Source organism: Dendrobates tinctorius, unplaced genomic scaffold, assembly GCF_039654945.1.
Source record: "Dendrobates tinctorius isolate UK_male_01 unplaced genomic scaffold, ASM3965494v1 ptg000120l, whole genome shotgun sequence".
In the NCBI taxonomy this organism is placed as follows: Eukaryota; Metazoa; Chordata; class Amphibia; order Anura; family Dendrobatidae; genus Dendrobates; species Dendrobates tinctorius.
This window is the reverse complement of record NW_027361788.1, coordinates 40756545-40780881: the sequence shown is the minus strand read 5'-3', so window position 1 is coordinate 40780881 and position 24337 is coordinate 40756545. Positions and strand designations below refer to the sequence as shown.

Here is a 24337-nt window from a genome sequence, read left to right as displayed (position 1 = left end):
CATTATGCTGCAAAATTTGTTGGTAGTCTTCAGACTTCATAATGCTATGCACACGGACAAGCAGTCCAGTGCCAGAGGCAGCAAAGCAACCCCAAAACATCAGGGAACCTCCGCCATGTTTGACTGTAGGGACCGTGTTTTTTCCTTTGAATGCCTCTTTTTTCTCCTGTAAACTCTATGTTGACGCCTTTGCCAAAAAAGCTCTACTTTTGTCTCATCTGACCAGAGAACATTCTTCCAAAACGTTTTAGGCTTTTTCAGGTAAGTTTTGGCAAACTCCAGCCTGGCTTTTTTATGTCTCGGGGTAAGAAGTGGGGCATTCCTGGGTCTCCTACCATACAGTCCCTTTTCATTCAGACGCCGACGGATAGTACGGGTTGACACTGCTGTACCCTCGGACTGCAGGGCAGCTTGAACTTGTTTGGATGTTAGTCGAGGTTCTTTATTCAACATCCGCACAATCTTGCGTTGAAATCTCTTGTCAATTTTTCTTTTCCGTCCACATCTAGGGAGGTTAGCCACAGTGCCACGGGCTTTAAACTTCTTGATGACACTGCGCACGGTAGACACAGGAACATTCTGGTCTTTGGAGATGGACTTGTAGCCTTGAGATTGCTCATGCTTCCTCACAATTTGGTTTCTCAAGTCCTCAGACAGTTCTTTGGTCTTCTTTCTTTTCTCCATGCTCAATGTGGTACACACAAGGACACAGGACAGAGGTTGAGTCAACTTTAATCCATGTCAGCTGGCTGCAAGTGTGATTTAGTTATTGCCAACACCTGTTAGGTGCCACAGGTAAGTTACAGGTGCTGTTAATTACACAAATTAGAGAAGCATCACATGATTTTTCGAACAGTGCCAATACTTTTGTCCACCCTCTTTTTTATGTTTGGTGTGGAATTATATCCAATTTGGCTTTAGGACAATTCTTTTAGTGTTTTTTCATTTAAGACAAATTAAATGAAGATAAAAATACCAAAGAAATTGTGTTTGCAATCATTTTCAGGAAGAAACTGAGTATTATCTGACAGAATTGCAGGGGTGTCAATACTTTTGGCCACAACTGTATGGATGTCAGTGAAACACAAATATATATATGTATGTATATATAACATAGGTAGAAGAAAAGCCGGCAATTCATGTGCCGTATACTGTAAAATCACTGCAGGAGCCGAAAGGATAGAAGAGATGGATTACATATAGTAAATACAAATAGAATAGGTAGATATACACATGTCAGTGACAAATACAATTAGTACAGTGTGTATGCAAATTACTTTACATGTATTTAATCAATAAAAGATAATTTGTCAGAAAAAAATGGCATGGGCTCCCACGCAATTTTTGTAACTAGCAGAGGGAAAGCCGACAGCTGTGGGGGGGCGATGTTTATAGCCTGGGAAGGTGGTAATATCCATGGAGCTTCCCAGGCTTTTAATATCAGCTCAAAGCCTTTACTGGCTATTAAAATGTGGGACCCCCCAAAAATTGACATGGGGTCCCCCTATAATTAATAACCAGAAAAGGCTATGCAGACAGATGCAGACTGATATTAATAGCCTAGAAAGTGGCCATTGATACTGGCCCCCAGGCTAAAAACATCAACTCTCAGACACCCCCATTACTAACCCCATGGTCACATTGTATGAAAACACAGACACCCAGAATAAAGTCCTTTAATTGAAAGGTAGACACAGACTCCTTTAATATTCTTAATTAAACCATACTTATGAGCTCGCCCATTCCCCCGATGCCCTTGTCATCTGCAAAAGAGGTAAAAATAAACATACAACAATATTCCTCACCTTTCCGCAGATGCTTTTAATCCATTTGTCCCACGACGGGTCTAGCTCTGCTACATCTAGATGGCAGGCTGCATGGTTACCTGATGCGACCATGCAGCCTGTCATCCAGCAGACACTGAGTACCGTGTGCTCATTGTCTGCCTGTGAACTGCTATTCCCTGTCTGAGGGCAACGTGGGCATGAGAAAGTTCTCCTGCTCGCGGTGTCATCTGACAGGTCCTGCGAGTTCACGGCCAATGAATTCACTTCACCTATGTGACATCGGTGTGAGTGCCGTGGGAAAATTTCCCACGGTGCTCGCGCTGATGTCAGAAAGGGTGATGTCAGACGAAGGTATCGGGGGAAAGGGTGAGGACATAATTATGGTTTAATTAAGATTATTAAAGGAGTCTTTGTCATTCTTTCAATTAAAGGACTTTTTTTCTGAGTGTCTGTGTTTTCTTACAATGTGACTGTTGGGTTAGTAATGAGGGCGTCTTATTGACGCCTCTCCATTACTAACCTCTGGGCTTGATGTCACCTGATAATACAAAGGTGACATCACCCCACTTGCCACCGCTACAGGGAAAGTGGCAAGAGCGAGGCCAAGTGCCAGAATTGGCGCATCTTAGAGATGCGCCTTTTCTGGGGCAGATGAGAGCTGATGTTTTTAGCCTGGAGGGGCAGTATCCATGGCCCCTTCTTTGGCTGGTTATTAATTATAGGGCGACCCGACGTCATTTCGTTTTTGGGGGTCCCCCATTTTAATATCCATTAAAGGCTAATTATACAGCTGTGAGCTGATAGTAATAGCCTGGGAAGCTCCATGGGCATTACCCCCTTCCCAGGCTATAAACATCAGCCCCCAGCCATTGCCTTTCTTTGCTGATTACAAAAATTGGGGAGCCCACACTAATTTTTTCCAAAAAATTATCTTTTATTAATTAAATACATGTACAGTAAGCTGCACACACACTGTACTAATTGTATTCATCACTGACATCTATATATCTACCTATTCTATTTGTAAATCCTAGATAGTAAAAGCCAGCTTTTTTCACAGCTGTGAAAAAGATCCGCAAAGGATCGAAACACGTAGCTGATGTTCTAGTGCCCGACATACATCCACCTGTCTGTGGGGAGAAAGCTGTGATATGGAATTTTAAATTTCTATTTTGGAATAAAGTATATAATTTTAGAAGCTGGAATGCTCCTTTTTTCTGTCTACAGTCATTTCGACTCCCTACTATAAATATAGTAGCGAGTCAAAATGACTCCCTTTGGTAATGAAAGGTAAATTTAAAAAAAAAAGGTACTTTTTTTTTGCTAGTCTTTGTCGCTAAATGTTATTATTTCTTTTAGTTTTCATTTACTTGTATGTTTAGAATAAGTGTAGAATAAATGTTGGCTTAGACTTATAATAATTAGCATTTTTTTCAAATATACTTGACATACACATCCGTCAGTGAACCAGTGAACTCTCGAGTGGACTACATATTTTCTGTAGAATACGGCCTGCAGTTTTGCTAGTTGCTAATATGGCTAGAAGAAGTGTGCTAAAGCCTGACGATATTCTTGCTATTTTTCATTCTATACCATTCTATAAAATTAAAGTTACAACAATACCATGAGCAAGAAACTCTAAAAATAAACGAAAACAAGACAGGAGTCAAAATGACTCCATGCGGTAGTTCTAGGGGGGTGACAAGTCCGATAGGTCTAGTGTTAATCTGGCTAGAAGCCTAGAGTGCTGGATGCACACAGCAAATGGTTAAAAGAGGGTAAAATCATCACCTTTAAGTGTAGTCTGAGCCCCGATGCGCGTTTCGCACTTAAACTTCTTCCTGAGGGGTCTACCCTCTTTTAACCATTTGACTCCATTTGTATCCTTACGGCTTATTTAATGTCTTTTTCCTAAATAGCACTATGCACTTTGTTATTCTATAGGCACTTTAGCACTCTAGGCTTCTAGCCAGATTAATCAAGGATTTCTCTGCAACATGGTTTTTTTATTGATTAAATATACTAGCATTGGTTTGTAAATTATTTTTTAAGTGCTGTGCATGGATTAAATGCTATTATGCGGAGCTATTGTGGTTAGGAAAAATCAGCTGAAATATTTTTTGTTGTATATACTGCTGTTTTGACAAACGGGTTTTGAATGTAAAGGAGAAAAAGATTTTTCACTTATTTAGTAATAAATTATTACAAAAATGTCCACAAACAAATAAAGTTGGACAGAGAACTTTACTAATAATTAATACCACAAAGAACAATCAAGTGATGAAGTGAGACACGAAACATGCGTTGGGGTGAATTTGGCAGCCACTGGTCTGATGTAAGTTTTAGTTCACAAATGTCTTTATACATGAGATTAATTATGGCCCATAATGCCTGGTTCACGGTGTAGGGCACATTATTTTCCTGGGAACATTTACTTAGTTTCTTGCATATTTATTTAGGCAATACACTTTTTTGCACATGCATGTAAATTTGTCCTATTTATATTTATGCACCCGTTATTAATTGGACACATTTGGCAAGGTTTTGTTTTTTGCATACATATTGAAACTATACACTTTTATGATACATGCATTTTTTTTCTCAGCATGCACCAGTCATCTAGTTTGTCCTAAGGGAGTTCTCTCATTGTACATTTGTGCTTTATTTTACATTTTTTACTTCCATTTTCCATGGTATTTTATAGACTTTTTTTCTTGCACATATATCTTATTTTATTGCGGATTTTGCACACATGGACTAATAAGGGAATTGTGCAATTATTCGATACATGGTTTATTTTATATACCAGTGGTTATGTCATATTATATGTGGTTCAGTGGCCTCTGTTATTTGATGTGATGTATTAAAAAGCATTTTTAAGGAAAAAAAATATTTTGAATAAACATTTATATATTTTTTGGATTATACTTGGTTGTTCTTTGTGGTATTAATTATTTAGTAATAAGTATATTTAAGAGTGGTAAAGTTCCTGTGGGTGTGGTCTCTAGATTATTTTCCCCATGAGTATTCTAAGTATTTTCATAAAAAAAAATAAAAAAATTTTTTTTCTCAATTTCTCAATAAAATTGATTTTTTAATACTTGTGGCAAAGACTTCTGTTTGTATGTAGGTTTACTAACCCATTTGTATTTACTATACGTAATCCATCTCTTCTATCCTTTCGGCTCCTGCAGTGATTTTATAGTACACGGCACATGAATTGCCGGCTTTTCTTCTATGTAATATATAGAAGTTTGGACACACCTTCTCATTCAAAGAGTTTTCTTTATTTTCATGACTATGAAAATTGTAGATTCACTCTGAAGGCATCAAAGCTATGAATTAACACGTGTGGAATTATATAATTAACAAAAAAGTGTGAAACAACTGAAAATATGTCTTATATTCTAGGTTCTTCAAAGTAGCCACCTTTTGCTTTGATTACTGCTTTGCACACTCTTGGAATTCTCTTGATGAGCTTCAAGAGGTAGTCACCGGAAATGGTTTTCACTTCACAGGTGTGCCCTGTCAGGTTTAATAAGTGGGATTTCTTGCCTTATAAATGGGGATGGGACCATCAGTTGTGTTGTGCAGAAGTCTGGTGGATACACAGCTGATAGTCCTACTGAATATACTGTTAGAATTTGTATTATGGCAAGAAAAAAGCAGCTAAGTAAAGAAAAACGAGTGGCCATCATTACTTTAAGAAGTGAAGGTCAGTCAGTCCGAAAAATTGGGAAAACTTTGAAAGTGTCCCCAAGTGCAGTGGCAAAAACCATCAAGCACTACAAAGAAACTGGCTCACATGAAGACCGCCCCAGGAAAGGAAGACCAAGAGTCACCTCTGCTGCGGAGGATAAGTTCATCCGAGTCACCAGCCTCAGAAATCGCAGGTTAACAGCAGCTCAGATTAGAGACCGGTCAATGCCACACAGAGTTATAGCAGCAGACACATCTCTACAACAACTGTTAAGAGGAGACTTTGTGCAGCAGGCCTTCATGGTAAAATAGCTGCTAGGAAACCACTTGTAAGGACAGGCAACAAGTAGAAGAGACTTGTTTGGGCTAAAGAACACAAGGAATGGACATTAGACCAGTGGAAATCTGTGCTTTGGTCTGATGAGTCCAAATTTGAGATCTTTGGTTCCAACCACCGTGTCTTTGTGCGACGCAGAAAAGGTGAACGGATGGACTCTACATGCCTGGTTCACACCGTGAAGCATGGAGGAGGAGGTGTGATGATGTGGGGGTGCTTTGCTGGTGACACTGTCAGGGATTTATTCAAAATTGAAGGCATACTGAACCAGCATGGCTACCACAGCATCTTGCAGCGGCATGCTATTCCATCCAGTTTGCGTTTAGTTGGACCATCATTTATTTTTCAACAGGACAATGACCCCAAACACACCTCCAGGCTGTGTAAGGGCTATTTGACCAAGAGGGACAGTGATGGGGTGCTACGCCAGATGATCTGGCCTCCACAGTCACCAGACCTGAACCCAATCGAGATGGTTTGGGGTGAGCTGGACCACAGAGTGAAGGTAAAAGTGCCAACAAGTGCTAAGCATCTCTGGGAACTCCTTCAAGACTGTTGGAAGACCATTTCCGGTGACTACCTCTTGAAGCTCATCAAGAGAATGCCAAGAGTGTGCAAAGCAGTAATCAAAGCAAAAGGTGGCTACTTTGAAGAACCTAGAATATAAGACATATTTTCAGTTGTTTCACACTTTTTTGTTAATTATATAATTCCACATGTGTTAATTCATAGCTTTGATGCCTTCAGAGTGAATCTACAATTTTTCATAGTCATGAAAATAAAGAAAACTCTTTGAATGAGAAGGTGTGTCCAAACTTTTGGTCTGTACTGTATATACATACGGTATACATGCATACCGAATACATACATGTTTTTTCACTTTAATTTTTGAAGTGCTGCTTGTTTTTTTCTGATTTAATACATATATATATGTGTGTGTGTCACTGACATCTATATATATATATATATATGTATTCTATGTGTATATATCTATTCTATCTATTCTAACCTGTCACTATGTGATATTACTGTACGTGGCAGATGAATTGCCAGCTTTTATTCTATTTTATATAAAAAAAAAAAAAGAAGAAAGAAGAGCAAAAACGAAAACTGGCTGCGGACAGAAGGGGTGAAAGGCTTTGTCCATCTTTGGGGACATTTCTTTTTTTCTTAAATGCAAGTATTTGGGTCTAAGACTAATTTTTGCCATTGAATCTCATTAAAGATATTGCACCCTTTGCCTTCTCCAGCCTCCGTGTGTCACACTGCCTATTGCTGGCTGTAGAATGAGTTGTCTGAGAATCCGTCAGTGAGCTCGGTCTGACGGGGAGTTTAGAACTCTTATGTGGCATTTTCTGAGCTTCTCTTTGCTGATTTATACCCACAGATCCCATGAAAGGTTAACGTGCCTAAAAACAAAAGGTCTGTAAAAGAAAAACAGTGCAAAATGTTTAATGTAAACCAATGGCAAAAATTATTTTTAGGCCCGAATACATGCATTTAAGTAAAGAAAAAAAGTTCCCAAAAGTGGACAACCCCTCTAAGGAAACTTTTGGAACTTTTTTTTATTTGAGCAGCTGCATGTACAGCAGTGATCTCCCTCCATGCTGGGAGTTGTAGTTTTGGCAGCGGTTGGAGAACATTGATCTACAGCAGTGGTCTCCAGTTTGGTGGTTGTAGAACTACAACTCCCAGCATGCCTCAGATAGGAGACAGCAAGCAAATGCTATTGTTCATTGTATTCCTGCCTCCCGTCAGCTCTCATCTTCCTCTTCCCCTCTCTTTGTCATTCTCTGACCTCTGAGGAGGCTCCGATTTCTCCCTAAGAGCTTGTCTGCATCTCTTCACCTTACCCCTTCCTATGCCAGCTGCCAATATAACGTCTTGTCCTTATTCCGTCCCCACTGCCGAATCCTTACTATTGATTTCCCTGCAGTGCAGGACTTCACAGCTTCTCTCTCGAACATCGTGTTACAGTACAAAAAAAAATGCAGATTAAACGTTATGTACCTTGGCATATTCCAAATCTTGCTCTAGTCACATCCAGAGCTGCATTTATAATTCTGGGAGCAGATCTGTAGCGAGTAGAGCTGAGCGACTTTAGTCGGATCGGGTTTCATGAAACAAAATTTGTTTCAGATGAAACTGGTCCGACTAGGGCAAGAAAAGTTGGAGTTTCGTCCGAAACCCGACCCCAATGCAAGTCAATGGGGAATAAAAGTCAGCATTGAGTGGATGAATGTCATTCGCTCAATGTCAACTTTTATTTCCCATTGACTTGCATTGGGGTCGGGTTTCGGACGAAACTCCGACTTTTTTTGCCCTAGTCGGACCAGTTTCATCTGAAACAAATTTTGTTTCACGAAATCCGATCCGACTAAAGTAGCTCAACTCTAGTAGCGAGTATATTCCAGACAGTTTTCCTCACTTTCTTCCAAGAGACAGAACTTTTTTATAGCCGTATGAGGTCTTGTTTTTTTGCAGGACAAGTTGTAGTTTTGAATGACGGCATTGACTTTACCGTATAATGTAGTGATAAATGAGAAAAAAATAGCAAATTCCGTAAAATGGGAGAAAAAAAATGCAATTCCGAATAGTTTTTTTTCCTTTTGTTTTTATGGTGTTCACTGTGTGGAAAAATCAACCGAACAATAAATTACTCCAAGCCCGTGCGAGTATGGCGATACCAAACTTATATAGCTATTTAGTGAACCAAAAATTTGGAACCTTCTTAAAAAAATTTGTTTTGCGTCGCCATTTTTTGAGACCCGGAGATTTACTTCCTTAGGCTGGGGTCAGACTTGCGCGAGTCTCTAACGTCAATACCCGGCACTGCCGCCAGCACTCGGGACTGGAGCGTTCAGCTGCATAGCAATACATGGAGCCGCACACTCCGGTCCCGAGTGGCGGTGACAGTGCCAGGTATTGATGCGCTAATTTCTCGCATCACACTCGCAAGTGTGACCCCGGCCTTATTCGATGTACCTATATGAGGGCTTGCATTTTCTCAGCCAAGTGTTTTTTTATTGATACCGTTTTGGGGTATGTTCAGCGTTTTGATCGCTTTTGATTGCATTTTTTGCACAAGGTGCTATGATGGGGAAAAAAATGGCAATTTTGACATTTCAATTTTTTGCTACGACATTTGTCACATTGGTTAAACAATTTTCGTAAAACGAACTTTCAGGAATTTTTATGTTTTGTATTTTTTGTTACCTTTTTTATCTTTTATCACGTTTTATTCTTTAGTCCCCCCCTAAGGACGTGAACCGGCGATCGCTTGATGACTTGTTTAATATTCTGCGATACAACAGTATTGCAGTATATACGAAAATCATGGCCTCTTATAAATCCCAACTCTGCAGTATGGATCCACAGATGTACCAACATGGCAACAATTGTGTTTTTTTCTGGGGCCGATTAGTGTCTGGACAGGATTGAGCGGCCTAAATGCCGCTGTCAGAGATTGACTGCAGCACTTAAGTGGATAACAGCAGCAATCAGAGTGAGCCGTCTGCGATTGCTGCTGTTAGACATTGATGCCAGCTGTGTAATACAGCCGGAATCTGCCCTGCATGGAGTGGGCTCAACTCCTGATTATATACAATATACACATACTGTATATAGCCTGAAGGGGTTAAAATGGCAGGGTTTTATTTGCAGCACCAACAGGTCATTAGGTCTTGTCCAGGTATTTCAGATGCAGGGTTTGCGCAGAGAAGTGAACAAAACATTTTTTCTAGGTTTTTTACGTTTACCTCCATCCTACTGATCCCAATTCACACGTGCTGCCCTCACCTCCAGGCCGCCACTCTCCTTGTAGCGCAGGAAAGCGTTGGTCGTGTTACTTTTTGCCAGTCTAATTCTGGCCAAACGGATTTTCTGCAAAAAGCAAAAGAAACAAAAGTGAGACGATGATTGACAACATTGACTTTTAATTTCAGACGAATATTTGGTTAATGGGGGCGCTGTTGCATTATAGTCTATGGAGATTGTAGCAAGACATAGTGGTGAAAAGTGGTACTACAATTGCAGAAAGTACATTTAGAGAAAAGTGAAGCAAACCTCAGGTGCAGCCTCACCTGCTGCGCCCGCCGCTTGTCAGCTCTCTGGTTCTGGTGATATATACGGCTGAAATTCGATACGATGACAGGGACAGGCAGAGCGATCACCAGCACTCCGCTGAGTGAGCAAATGGAACCAAAGATTTTCCCAGCTATGGTGTCCGGGACCATGTCTCCATATCTGAGGGAAGAAGGAGGGAAGTGTAAGTGCACGGACACAGCAGACTCTGCGCGTGCTGTCATAGCGAGTGTCCACATATCAGGACTATGACCACACACAAGAAAAGGTAATGGATGCCACGTAAAACGGGCAAAAGAGCAACTGTGACCAGGACCACATTGAGATGGCCAGATGGCGGGTGAGAGCAGCAGCTGGTCTTGTGGGGTGTTCCCGGTATACTGATTGTCTTGTGGGGTGTTCCCGGTATACGGATGGTCTTGTGGGGTGTTCCCGGTATACGGATGGTCTTGTGGGGTGTTCCTGGTATACAGAGGAAATTGTGGGGTGTTCTCGGTATATGGTAGGTCTTGTGTGGTATTCCTGCTATATGGTAGGTCTTGTGGGGTGTTCGTGGTATACGGTGGATCTTGTGGGGGGTTCCCGATATACGGTGGGTCTTGTGGGGTGTTCCCGCTATACTGTGGGTCTTGTGGAGTGTTTTTCCACTATAAGACAGATATTGTGGGGTGTTCCCGCTATACTGTGGGTCTTGTGGAGTGTTTTTCCACTATAAGACAGATATTGTGGGGTGTTTCCAGTATATGTCATGTCTTCTTGGGCATTTCCGGTATACGGTGGGTCTTCTGGGATGTTCTCGGTATATGGCGGGTCTTATGGGGTGTTTCTGGTATACGGCAGGTTCTGTGGGGTGTTTCCGGTACACGGCGGGTCTTGTGCAGTGTTTCCGGTATACAGCGGGTCTTGTGGGGTGTTTCCGGCAGGGCTTGTGAGGTGTTTCCAGTATATGGTGTGTCTTCTTGGGCGTTTCCGGTATACGGTGAGTTTTGTGGGGTGTTTCCGGTATACAGAGTCTTGGGGGTGTTTCCGGTATACAGCGGGGCATGTGGGGTGTTTCCAGTATATGGCGGGGCTTGTGGGGTGTTTTTGGTATACGACCGGTCTTGTGCGGTGTTTTTCCGGTATACGACCAGTCTTGTGGGGTGTTTCCGGTATACGGCGGGTCTTGTAGGGTGTTTCCGGTATACGGCGGGTCTTGTGGGGTGTTTCCGGTATACGGCGGGTCTCGAGGGATGTTTCCGGTATACTCCAGAGAAAAAGAAAAAATTCCAGCTACTATAAGATCCATTTATTGAGTGAAAAGTAAGACAGAGTTCACGTGATTGTCTCTATTACGCGTTTCGAACACCCACACTGTGTTCTTTATCAAAAAGCTTTTTGATAAAGAACACAGTGTGGGTGTTGGAAACGCGTAATAGAGACAATCACGTGAACTCTGTCTTACTTTTCACTCAATAAATGGATCTTATAGTAGCTGGAATTTTTTCTTTTTCTCTGGAGTAACTACACGCTGGACGACGTGATTCCTTGCTCCCACACACCACAGGCTGTTTTCAAGTGAGCTGGTAAGCCCTTTTTTTTTTCTCTCGTTTCCAGTATACGGCAGGTCTTGTGGGGTGTTCCCAGTATATGGTGGGTCTTGTGGGATGTTTTCGGTATGCAGTGGGACTTCTGGGATGTTTCCAGGAAACAGTGACATAATTAGACTATATGACTAATCACTAATACAATACATCAGTGCATGTTGCCTTTGAAGCACATTTACCATGGAGTGGTTTGTGGGTTATGATTGCAGTACCCCGTTTGGCCTGACTCGCTGGGGACGCTGTTGCCCACCACACAGCGCTTCCTCCATTATCCGGTCCGCTTCTCTCATTCATCATCAGACATATTACTTATTAGCAATAACCAGACTATTTTTGGCATCTCCCATTAATCCAAAACGTGCAAAAAAAAAAAAAAAAATTATTAATGAAAAGTGACAGTGAACAGTGAAGGATAATTACGGCGTAAGAGAAGAACAGCCTGTAATTAGGGATGCACAGCAGCACAGAATATTTCAGACCACGAGCATCTGTCTCAATTGAGACCAGTGGTTATACTTTGCATGTGAGTGCGGGGCCGTACGGGACGTGGAAGGTCAGCAGCACAGAGTATTTCAGTGGGGCTGCTCATTTTGTAGGAAGAAGTGATTCGAGTGGAAAGGGAACTGCTGTCAGAAGAAAGGAAAGCTGGTGAGACATGAAATCCCAGCACAGAAGATTAAGCGGGAGTCACACATAGCAATCTCGGTAGCGATATCGCTGCTGAGTCACAACTTTTATGACGTAACAGCGATCTCACCAGCAAGATAGCTGTGTGTGACAGCGATCAGCAACCAGCCCCCCTGCCGGTATCGCTGATCGCTGGAAGAAACCTCTGGACATTTCTTTGGTCGCTGGTCTCCCGCTGGCCAGCACGCATCGCTGTGTGTGACAGGCGGGAGCCCAGCAATCAGGTGTAACAAATAATAAATAAAATAAGAAATATTGTTATTCTCACCTTCCGACGTCCCGCGCAGCATTCCCGCCTCTCTCCACGCTCCGGTCCCAGTGATCCTTTGCACGAATGACCGCGAGACGTTGCGCTGCCGCGAGACCGTGACATTCTCGCAAAGGATTACTGGGATCGGAGCGTGGAGAGAGGCGGGAATGCTGCGCGGGACGTCGGAAAGTGAGAATAACAATATTTTTTATTTAATTCTATTTTTTTACAGGGATATGGCATCAGTGCTAACAAACACAGCGATGCCGGGCGCTCGGCATCGCTGTGCTGATCGTTGGTGAAGCTGTCTGTGTGACAGCTCACCAGCGATCACATAGTGACTTACCAGCGATCTTGACACCTTGATATCGTTGTCGGGATCGCTGGTGAGTCGCTATGTGTGACTCCAGCTTTAGGATAGCTAACATCGCCCCCTGTGGATCCACTAGGAATCTGCAATGATTTTACACTAAGATTTTGCAGAAATAAAAGCTCAGGGATTAACAGAACTAACTGGTGTTATCTATAAAGTGAGAGCAGAAGATGTGTGTATGCAACCTCCAGACAAACCAATTACCAGCTCCCCCTGGAAAACTGCACATCAGGCCGGGAATATTAGCTGCCTCCAGGTCTAGTTAGAGCTGTCACCTCCAAACTGCTCACAGAAAAGAAGTGTAAAAGGTTTTAATTAGATTAGAAAAACATGGCTGCAATCTTACAGTAACAGTGCCACTCATAGCCAATGGTTGTGTCTGGTATTGCAAGTTCAGCCCTCACTGCAGCTCAAAAACATTACCAGATGCAGCCATTAGACTGGACTGGAGCTGTAAATGTTGAGATAAGCTACTGGAAATCCCCTGTTGTAGAGAAGGGAAGCTGCAAGTGGTCACCTGTTACAAAGGAGGGAAGCTGCATGTGATCATCTTTTATAGAGGAGGGAAGCTGCAAGTGATCATCTGTTATAGAGGAGGGAAGCTGCAAGTGGTCACCTGTTACAAAGGAGGGAAGCTGCATGTGATCATCTTTTATAGAGGAGGGAAGCTGCAAGTGATCATCTGTTATAGAGGAGGGAAGCTGCAAGTGATCATCTGTTATAGAGGAGGGAAGCTGCAAGTGATCACGTGTTATAGGGGAGGGAAGCTGCAAATGATCATCTGTTATAGAGGAGGGAAGCTGCAAGTGATCATCTTTTATAGAGGAGGGAAGTTGCAAATGATCATCTGTTATAGAGGAGGGAAGCTGCAAGTGATCATCTTTTATAGAGGAGGGAAGCTGCAACTGATCATCTGTTATAGAGGAGGGAAGCTGCAAGTGATCACTTGTTATAGAGGAGGGAAGCTGCAAGTGATCATGTGTTATAGGGGAGGGAAGCTGCAAATGATCATCTGTTATAGAGGAGGGATGCTGCAAGTGATCATCTGTTATAGAGGAGGGAAGCTGCAAGTGATCACGTGTTATAGGGGAGGGAAGCTGCAAATGATCATCTGTTACAGAGGAGGGAAGCTGCAAGTGATCATCTGTTATAGAGGAGGGAAGCTGCAAGTGATCATCTTTTATAGAGGAGGGAAGCTGCAAGTGATCATCTTTTATAGAGGAGGGAAGCTGCAAGTGATCATCTGTTATAGAGGAGGGAAGCTGCAAGTGATCACGTGTTATAGGGGAGGGAAGCTGCAAATGATCATCTGTTATAGAGGAGGGAAGCTGCAAGTGATCATCTGTTATAGAGGAGGGAAGCTGCAAGTGATCACGTGTTATAGGGGAGGGAAGCTGCAAATGATCATCTGTTATAGAGGAGGGAAGCTGCAAGTGATCATCTGTTATAGAGGTGGGAAGCTGCAAGTGATCACTTGTTATAGGGGAGGGAAGCTGCATGTGATCATCTGTTATAGAGGAGGGAAGCTGCAAGTGATCACGTGTTATAGGGGAGGGAAGCTGCAAATGATCATCTGTTATAGAGGAGGGAAGCTGCAAGTGATCACTTGTTATAGAGGAGGGAAGCTGCAAGTGATCATGTGTTATAGGGGAGGGAAGCTGCAAATGATCATCTGTTATAGAGGAGGGATGCTGCAAGTGATCATCTGTTATAGAGGAGGGAAGCTGCAAGTGATCACGTGTTATAGGGGAGGGAAGCTGCAAATGATCATCTGTTACAGAGGAGGGAAGCTGCAAGTGATCATCTGTTATAGAGGAGGGAAGCTGCAAGTGATCATCTTTTATAGAGGAGGGAAGCTGCAAGTGATCATCTTTTATAGAGGAGGGAAGCTGCAAGTGATCATCTGTTATAGAGGAGGGAAGCTGCAAGTGATCACGTGTTATAGGGGAGGGAAGCTGCAAATGATCATCTGTTATAGAGGAGGGAAGCTGCAAGTGATCATCTGTTATAGAGGAGGGAAGCTGCAAGTGATCACGTGTTATAGGGGAGGGAAGCTGCAAATGATCATCTGTTATAGAGGAGGGAAGCTGCAAGTGATCATCTGTTATAGAGGTGGGAAGCTGCAAGTGATCACTTGTTATAGGGGAGGGAAGCTGCATGTGATCATCTGTTATAGAGGAGGGAAGCTGCAAGTGATCACGTGTTATAGGGGAGGGAAGCTGCAAATGATCATCTGTTATAGAGGAGGGAAGCTGCAAGTGATCATCTGTTATAGAGGAGGGAAGCTGCAAGTGATCACGTGTTATAGGGGAGGGAAGCTGCAAATGATCATCTGTTATAGAGGAGGGAAGCTGCAAGTGATCATCTGTTATAGAGGTGGGAAGCTGCAAGTGATCACTTGTTATAGGGGAGGGAAGCTGCAAATGATCATCTGTTATAGAGGAGGGAAGCTGCAAGTGATCATCTGTTATAGAGGTGGGAAGCTGCAAGTGATCACTTGTTATAGGGGAGGGAAGCTGCATGTGATCATCTGTTATAGAGGTGGGAAGCTGCAAGTGATCACGTGTTATATGAGAGGGAAGCTGCAAATGATCATCTGTTATAGAGGAGGGAAGCTGCATGTGATCATCTGTTATAGAGGTGGGAAGCTGCAAGTGATCACTTGTTATAGGGGAGGGAAGCTGCATGTGATCATCTGTTATAGAGGTGGGAAGCTGCAAGTGATCACTTGTTATAGGGGAGGGAAGCTGCATGTGATCATCTGTTATAGAGGTGGGAAGCTGCAAGTGATCACGTGTTATATGGGAGGGAAGCTGCAAATGATCATCTGTTATAGAGGAGGGAAGCTGCAAGTGATCACGTGTTATAGGGGAGGGAAGCTGCAAATGATCAGCTGTTGTAGAGGGAAGCTGCAAGTGATCACTTGTTATAGGGGAGGGAAGCTGCATGTGATCATCTGTTATAGAGGTGGGAAGCTGCAAGTGATCACTTGTTATAGGGGAGGGAAGCTGCATGTGATCATCTGTTATAGAGGTGGGAAGCTGCAAGTGATCACGTGTTATATGGGAGGGAAGCTGCAAATGATCATCTGTTATAGAGGAGGGAAGCTGCAAGTGATCATCTTTTATAGAGGAGGGAAGCTGCAAGTGATCAGCTGTTGTAGAGGAGGGAAGCTGCAAGTGTTCACGTGTTATAGGGGAGGGAAGCTGCATGTGATCATCTGTTAGGGCAGTTTCACACGTTAGTGTCTCCGGTACGTGTAGTGACAGTTTTCTCACGTACCGGAGACACTGACACACGTAGACACATTCTCAGGAATGTGTCTATGCAGATGTCAGCGTGTTTTCACAGACCGTGTGTCCGTGTGCAAAACACGCTGACATGTCCGTTTTTGTGCAACAGCACGAATCACACGGACCCATACAAGTCAATGGGTCCGTGTAAACATGTACCGCACACGGATGCTGTCCGTGTGCGATCCGTGTGCATTTTTAAAAGTTAAAGGGTTAACATTAAAAATAATTTTTCAAAAACACGGACACGGACAGCATACGGACAGCACACGGATGTCACACGGATGACCTCTGTATGCACACGGACAGCTCCGGTACCGGTTTTTCCGGTACCGGATTTATCTGGACGTGTGAAACTGCCCTTATAGAGGAAGGAAGCTGCAAGTGATCACTTGTAAGGAAGCTGCGTTGTATAGTGGAGGATGATGCTGTGGTCTCCAGAGCAGTGACGGGGGTCTTAGAAGTAGACATAGTCTATGATGAGAATGCTCCTGCCAATACTGAGGACTCTATATGGCTGGTGCATTGTCTCATTGCCACAGATTCTAGGACCCATGGATGCCCCGTGCTTTCTTCTCTTCTTGCACCAGAGAAATGGGGTTAACCCCTTAAGCACATGATGCTTCCAGCAGCAAAACTTATTTTGTTAGAACAATGGTCATTAAACTTGTTGTTCATGCGGAAATGAGATGCCTCAGAGATGACAGGGATGCGTCGGAGTGAGTGTGACACTGCCACATATCCTGCCAGGCACATCAGTAAGCAGCGGCCAATGCAACTAGACAGGCAGGCTCATGCGAGCAACAAAATGAGCAAAAACACACAATACTTTGTTTCCAGCAAAAATATCCCAAAATCAATAGCAAACAGATAATCGTACGGACAAGTTGCTTCTAACCAACTGCATGTGGTTCTGAAAGGGCAGAAGTCATTTTCTTTACTAAGTGAAAAACTTATAGATAAATTGTTACCAAGTTTTAGAATAAAATACGTTTTATTGTCCTTTTTACAGAACTTTCCTTGATAAGAGCCTCAGTTTATGCTCCAGAGCAGCTGTTCTCCTGGCTCAGCACTTGCAGCCATAGGCATAGTCTATTATAGCTTTCTGGATTGGAAATGTGGCGGTGCAAGGATGGCTGTCTATGGGTCAGCGCACACTTCTGGGACTTGGGCCCCACACCTATCTCAAGAACGGGGCCCGACGTGAGCTACTGTGAATGTAGAGGAGGCTGCCCATGTGTGACTCTTTATTCCATTCACTTCTATAAGAATTCAGAAAATAGTCTAAGTGTGCAAAAATGATTCTGTACAGATGTATTATAAGAGAGTAAGGAGAACAGCTCAGATCCTCCTCCTCCCTGCACAGTAACCTCTGTGTATTATGAGTGAGAACAGCACAGATCCTCCTCCTCCCTGCACAGTAACCTCTGTTATTATGAGTGAGAACAGCACAGATCCTCATCCCTCCCTGCACATTAACCTCTGTGTATTATAATGAGTGAGAACAGCACAGATCCTCCTCCTCCCTGCACAGTAACCTCTGTGTATTATAATGAGAACAGCGCAGATCCTCCTCCCTCCCTGCACAGTAACCTCTGTGTATTATAATGAGTGATGAGAACAGCACAGATCCTCCTCCTCCCTGCACAGTAACCTCTGTATTATGAGTGAGAACAGCGCAGATCCTCCTCCTCCCTGCACTGTAACCTCTGTGTATTATAATGAGTGATGTGAACAGCTCAGATCCTCCTCCTCCCTGCACAGTAACCTCTGTGTATTATGAGTGAGAACAGCACAGATACTCCTCCCTCCCTGCACTGTAACCTCTGTGTATTTTAATGAGTGATGAGAACAGCACAGATCCTCCTCCTCCCTGCACAGTAACCTCTGTGTATTATAATGAGTGAGAACAGCGCAGATCCTCCTCCCTCCCTGCACAGTAACCTCTGTGTATTATAATGAGTGAGAAAAGCACAGATCCTCCTCCCTCCCTGCACTGTAACCTCTGTGTATTATAATGAGTGAGAACAGCGCAGATCCTCCTCCCTCCCTGCACTGTAACCTCTGTGTATTATAATGAGTGAGAAAAGCGCAGATCCTCCTCCCTCCCTGCACAGTAACCTCTGTGTATTATAATGAGTGAGAACAGCGCAGATCCTCCTCCCTCCCTGCACAGTAACCTCTGTCTATTATAATGAGTGAGAACAGCACAGATCCTCCTCCCTCACTGCACAGTAACCTCTGTGTATTATAATGAGTGAGAACAGCGCAGATCCTCCTCCCTCCCTGCACAGTAACCTCTGTGTATTATAATGAGTGAGAACAGCGCAGATCCTCCTCCCTCCCTGCACTGTAACCTCTGTGTATTATAATGAGTGATGAGAACAGCACAGATCCTCCCCCCTCCCTGCACTGTAACCTCTGTGTATTATAATGAGTGATGAGAACAGCACAGATCCTCCTCCCTCCCTGCACAGTAACCTCTGTGTATTTTAATAAGTGATGAGAACAGCACAGATCCTCCTCCCTCCCTGCACTGTAACCTCTGTGTATTATAATGAGTGATGAGAACAGTACAGATCCTCCTCCCTCCCTGCACTGTAACCTCTGTGTATTATAATGAGTGATGAGAACAGCACAGATCCTCCTCCCTCCCTGCACAGTAACCTCTGTGTATTATGAGTGATGAGAACAGCGCAGATCCTCCTCCCTCCCTGCACAGTAGCCTCTGTGTATTATAATGAGTGATGAGAACAGCACAGCTCCTCCTCCCTCCCTGCACAGTAGCCTCTGTGTATTATGAGTGATGAGACCAGTACATGTCCTCCTCCCTCCCTGCACAGTAACCTCTGTGTATTATAATGAGTGATGAGAACAGCGCAGATCCTCCTCCCTCCCTGCACTGTAACCTCTGTGTATTATGAGTGATGAGAACAGCACAGATCCTCCTCCCTCCCTGCACTGTAACCTCTGTATTATGAGTGAGAACAGCACAGATCCTCCTCCCTCCCTGCACTGTAACCTCTGTGTATTATAATGAATGATGAGAACAGCACAGATCCTCCTCTCTCCCTGCACAGTAACCTCTGTATATTATAATGAGTGAAGAGAAAAGCACAGATCCCCCCCTCCCTGCACTGTAACCTCTGTGTATTATAATGAGTGATGTGAACAGCGCAGATCCTCCCCCCTCCCTGCACTGTAACCTCTGTGTATTATAATGAGTGATGAGAACAGCACAGATCCTCCTCCCTCTCTGCACAGTAACCTCTGTGTATTATAATGAGTGATGAGAACAGCACAGATCCTCCTCCCTCCCTGCACAGTAACCTCTGTGTATTATGAGTGATGAGAACAGCGCAGGTCCTCCCCCCTCCCTGCACAGTAACCTCTGTGTATTATAATGAGTGATGAGAATAGTACAGGTCCTCCTCCCTCCCTGCACAGAAACCTCTGTGTATTATGAGTGATGAGAATAGTACAGGTCCTCCTCCCTCCCTGCACAGTAACCTCTGTGTATTATAATGAGTGATGAGAATAGTACAGGTCCTCCTCCCTCCCTGCACAGAAACCTCTGTGTATTATGAGTGATGAGAATAGTACAGGTCCTCCTCCCTCCCTGCACAGTAACCTCTGTGTATTATAATGAGTGATGAGAACAGTACAGGTCCTCAACCCTCCCTGCACAGTAACATCTGTGTATTATGAGTGATGAGAGCAGTGCAGATCCTCCTCCCTCCCTTCATAGTAACGTCTGTGTATTATAATGAGTGATGAGAACAGCACAGATCCTCCTCCCTCCCTGCACAGTGACCTCTGTGTATTATAATGAGTGATGAGAACAGTACAGATCCTCCTCCCTCCCTGCACTGTAACCTCTGTGTATTATAATGAGTGATGAGAACAGCACAGATCCTCCTCCCTCCCTGCACAGTAACCTCTGTGTATTATAATGAGTGATGAGAACAGTACAGGTCCTCCTCCCTCCCTGCACAGTAACCTCTGTGTATTATAATGAGTGATGAGAACAGTACAGGTCCTCCCCCCTCCCTGCACAGTAACCTCTGTGTATTATAATGAGTGATGAGAACAGTACAGGTTCTCCCCCCTCCCTGCACTGTAACCTCTGTGTATTATAATGAGTGATGAGAATAGTACAGGTCCTCCCCCCTCCCTGCACAGTAACCTCTGTGTATTATAATGAGTGATGAGAACAGTACAGGTCCTCAACCCTCCCTGCACAGTAACGTCTGTGTATTATGAGTGATGAGAGCAGTGCAGATCCTCCTCCCTCCCTTCATAGTAACGTCTGTGTATTATAATGAGTGATGAGAACAGCACAGATCCTCCTCCCTCCCTGCACAGTAACCTCTGTGTATTATAATGAGTGATGAGAACAGTACAGATCCTCCTCCCTCCCTGCACTGTAACCTCTGTGTATTATAATGAGTGATGAGAACAGTACAGATCCTCCTCCCTCCCTGCACTGTAACCTCTGTGTATTATAATGAGTGATGAGAACAGCACAGATCCTCCTCCCTCTCTGCACAGTAACGTCTGTGTATTGAGTGATGAGAGCAGTGCAGATCCTCCTCCCTCCCTTCATAGTAACGTCTGTGTATTATAATGAGTGATGAGAACAGCACAGATCCTCCTCCCTCCCTGCACAGTAACCTCTGTGTATTATAATGAGTGATGAGAATAGTACAGGTCCTCCCCCCTCCCTGCACAGTAACCTCTGTGTATTATAATGAGTGATGAGAACAGTACAGGTCCTCAACCCTCCCTGCACAGTAACGTCTGTGTATTATGAGTGATGAGAGCAGTGCAGATCCTCCTCCCTCCCTTCATAGTAACGTCTGTGTATTATAATGAGTGATGAAAACAGCACAGATCCTCCTCCCTCCCTGCACAGTGACCTCTGTGTATTATAATGAGTGAAGAGAACAGTACAGGTCCTCCTCCCTCCCTGCACTGTAACCTCTGTGTATTATAATGAGTGATGAGAACAGCACAGATCCTCCTCCCTCCCTGCACTGTAACCTCTGTGTATTATGATGAGTGATGAGAACAGCACAGATCCTCCTCCCTCCCTGCACAGTAACCTCTGTGTATTATAATGAGTGATGAGAACAGTACAGGTCCTCCCCACTCCCTGCACAGTAACCTCTGTGTATTATAATGAGTGATGAGAACAGTACATGTCCTCCTCCCTCCCTGCACTGTAACCTCTGTGTATTATAATGAGTGATGAGAACAGTACAGGTTCTCCCCCCTCCCTGCACTGTAACCTTTGTGTATTATAATGAGTGATTAGAACAGCACAGGTCCTCCCCCCTCCCTGCACAGTAACGTCTGTGTATTATAATGAGTGATGAGAACAGCACAGATCCTCCTCCCTCCCTGCACAGTAACCTCTGTGTATTATAATGAGTGATGAGAATAGTACAGGTCCTCCCCCCTCCCTGCACAGTAACCTCTGTGTATTATAATGAGTGATGAGAACAGTACAGGTCCTCAACCCTCCCTGCACAGTAACGTCTGTGTATTATGAGTGATGAGAGCAATGCAGATCCTCCTCCCTCCCTTCATAGTAACGTCTGTGTATTATAATGAGTGATGAGAACAGCACAGATCCTCCTCCCTCCCTGCACAGTGACCTCTGTGTATTATAATGAGTGATGAGAACAGTACAGATCCTCCTCCCTCCCTGCACTGTAACCTCTGTGTATTATAATGAGTGATGAGAACAGTACAAGTCCTCCCCCCTCCCTGCACAGTAACCTCTGTGTATTATGAGTGATGAGAACAGTACATGTCCTCCTCCCTCCCTGCACTGTAACCTCTGTGTATTATAATGAGTGATGAGAACAGTACAGGTTCTCCCCCCTCCCTGCACTGTAACCTCTGTGTATTATAATGAGTGATGAGAACAGCACAGGTCCTCCCCCTCCCTGCACAGTAACGTCTGTGTATTATGAGTGATGAGAGCAGTGCAGATCCTCCTCCCTCCCTTCATAGTAACGTTTATTATAATGAGTGAGAACAGCGCAGATCCTCCTCCCTCCCTGCACTGTAACCTCTGTGTATTATAATGAGTGATGAGAACAGCACAGATCCTCCCCCCTCCCTGCACTGTAACCTCTGTGTATTATAATGAGTGATGAGAACAGCACAGATCCTCCTCCCTCCCTGCACAGTAACCTCTGTGTATTATAATGAGTGATGAGAACAGCACAGATCCTCCTCCCTCCCTGCACTGTAACCTCTGTGTATTATAATGAGTGATGAGAATAGTACAGGTCCTCCTCCCTCCCTGCACAGTAACCTCTGTGTATTATAATGAGTGATGAGAACAGTACAGGTCCTCCCCCCCTCCCTGCACAGTAACCTCTGTGTATTATAATGAGTGATGAGAACAGTACATGTCCTCCTCCCTCCCTGCACAGTAACCTCTGTGTATTATAATGAGTGATGAGAACAGCACAGATCCTCCTCCCTCCCTGCACTGTAACCTCTGTGTATTATAATGAGTGATGAGAATAGTACAGGTCCTCCTCCCTCCCTGCACAGTAACCTCTGTGTATTATAATGAGTGATGAGAACAGTACAGGTCCTCCCCCCCTCCCTGCACAGTAACCTCTGTGTATTATAATGAGTGATGAGAACAGTACATGTCCTCCTCCCTCCCTGCACTGTAACCTCTGTGTATTATAATGAGTGATGAGAACAGTACAGGTTCTCCCCCCTCCCTGCACTGTAACCTCTGTGTATTATAATGAGTGATGAGAACAGCACAGGTCCTCCCCCCCTCCCTGCACAGTAACCTCTGTGTATTATAATGAGTGATGAGAACAGTACATGTCCTCCTCCCTCCCTGCACTGTAACCTCTGTGTATTATAATGAGTGATGAGAACAGTACAGGTTCTCCCCCCTCCCTGCACTGTAACCTCTGTGTATTATAATGAGTGATGAGAACAGCACAGGTCCTCCCCCCTCCCTGCACAGTAACCTCTGTGTATTATAATGAGTGATGAGAACAGTACAGGTCCTCCCCCCCCTGCACAGTAACCTCTGTGTATTATAATGAGTGATGAGAACAGCACAGATCCTCCTCCCTCTCTGCACAGTAACCTCTGTGCATGTCACAGAGCATGCCCACAACACTCTCCACACAAGTCCATTTTATGAGGAGGGTGATGAATTCGAGGATCTACACTTGTCTAGTGTTTTATAGAAAACATACAGTATCTGTCAAACATCTGGACACTCCTGCACATGCAATGGTTTTCCTTGTTCTCATTGGATTGTGCACATTGTAGATTCAGACTGAAGACAGCAAAACCTTGAAGGAAGGAACATCTGAAAATCAGAAGTAAAGAAACACACGTTATATAAGCCAGAATATGTGTTACACCTTCAGTTCCTCCCGTTACTCTGATGACAACTCTACACCCCTTTTGACATTCTCTTAGCAGCTTCATCAGGTCATCACCTGTCACAGTACTGCTGTAGCTCCCAGGAGTGCTGAGCACTTGTTGGTTGCTTTGCCTTCACTGTGTGTCCAATTCATCCCAAGTCATTAGGCCATGTCATCTGACGCAGCCTGCATCCCTCTCCATCTTGGTCACATCACCTGGGAGGTGTTTTGGGTCATTGTCCAGTTGCAACACAAATGTTGGTCCCACTAAGTATAAACTACATGGGATGGCGGTCACTGCAGAAAGCTGTGGTAGCCATGTGGAATAAATCATTAGTGTCCCAACACTATCACACCATGCGGAAACCATCACCTTTTCTGCGTTTTACAAGGACATGGCAGTTGGTGCCAAAAATCTCACATTTTGACTCATCATACCACAATTTATTCCACTAATCTTATTTTCGATACTTGTATTTCTTGGCTCATACAAGTCTCTTCTTGTTTTCCACCAAAGTTTTTACTTCTTTGGAGTAATTTGACCATAAAAGACTTGTATCATTCTCCTCTGAACAGTTTATGTTGAGATGTGTCTGCTGTCTGTGCTTCACTTATGAGGCCTGTTTTCTAAGCTGCTGTCAATTTGCAGTTTCTGAGGCTGGTAACTGATGAACTTATCCTCTGCAGCAGATTCAATTCTTGGACTTCCTTTCCTGCAATGTTTCTCATGTGAGCCATTCTCACTAAAGCGATTGATGGTTTTGATTACTACTGTTCTGCCCTGTGGATATAGGGCAGTCTGTTGAGTTATGTGCTCTGAA

At 43.9% G+C, this 24337-nt stretch overlaps 1 protein-coding gene across 1 annotated transcript in view; it reads right to left on the bottom strand.

Annotated features, from left to right (window-relative positions):
- Positions 1 to 24337, bottom strand: part of KCND1 (potassium voltage-gated channel subfamily D member 1) — a 98905-nt gene that overhangs the window by 20828 nt on the left and 53740 nt on the right. Inside the window, exons 3-4 of the mRNA XM_073541220.1 lie at positions 9906 to 10068; positions 9622 to 9705 (exon numbers count right to left, since the gene is read on the bottom strand). Coding sequence (XP_073397321.1) covers positions 9622 to 9705; positions 9906 to 10068 — 247 coding nt within the window. The remainder of the gene's footprint in view (positions 1 to 9621; positions 9706 to 9905; positions 10069 to 24337) is intronic.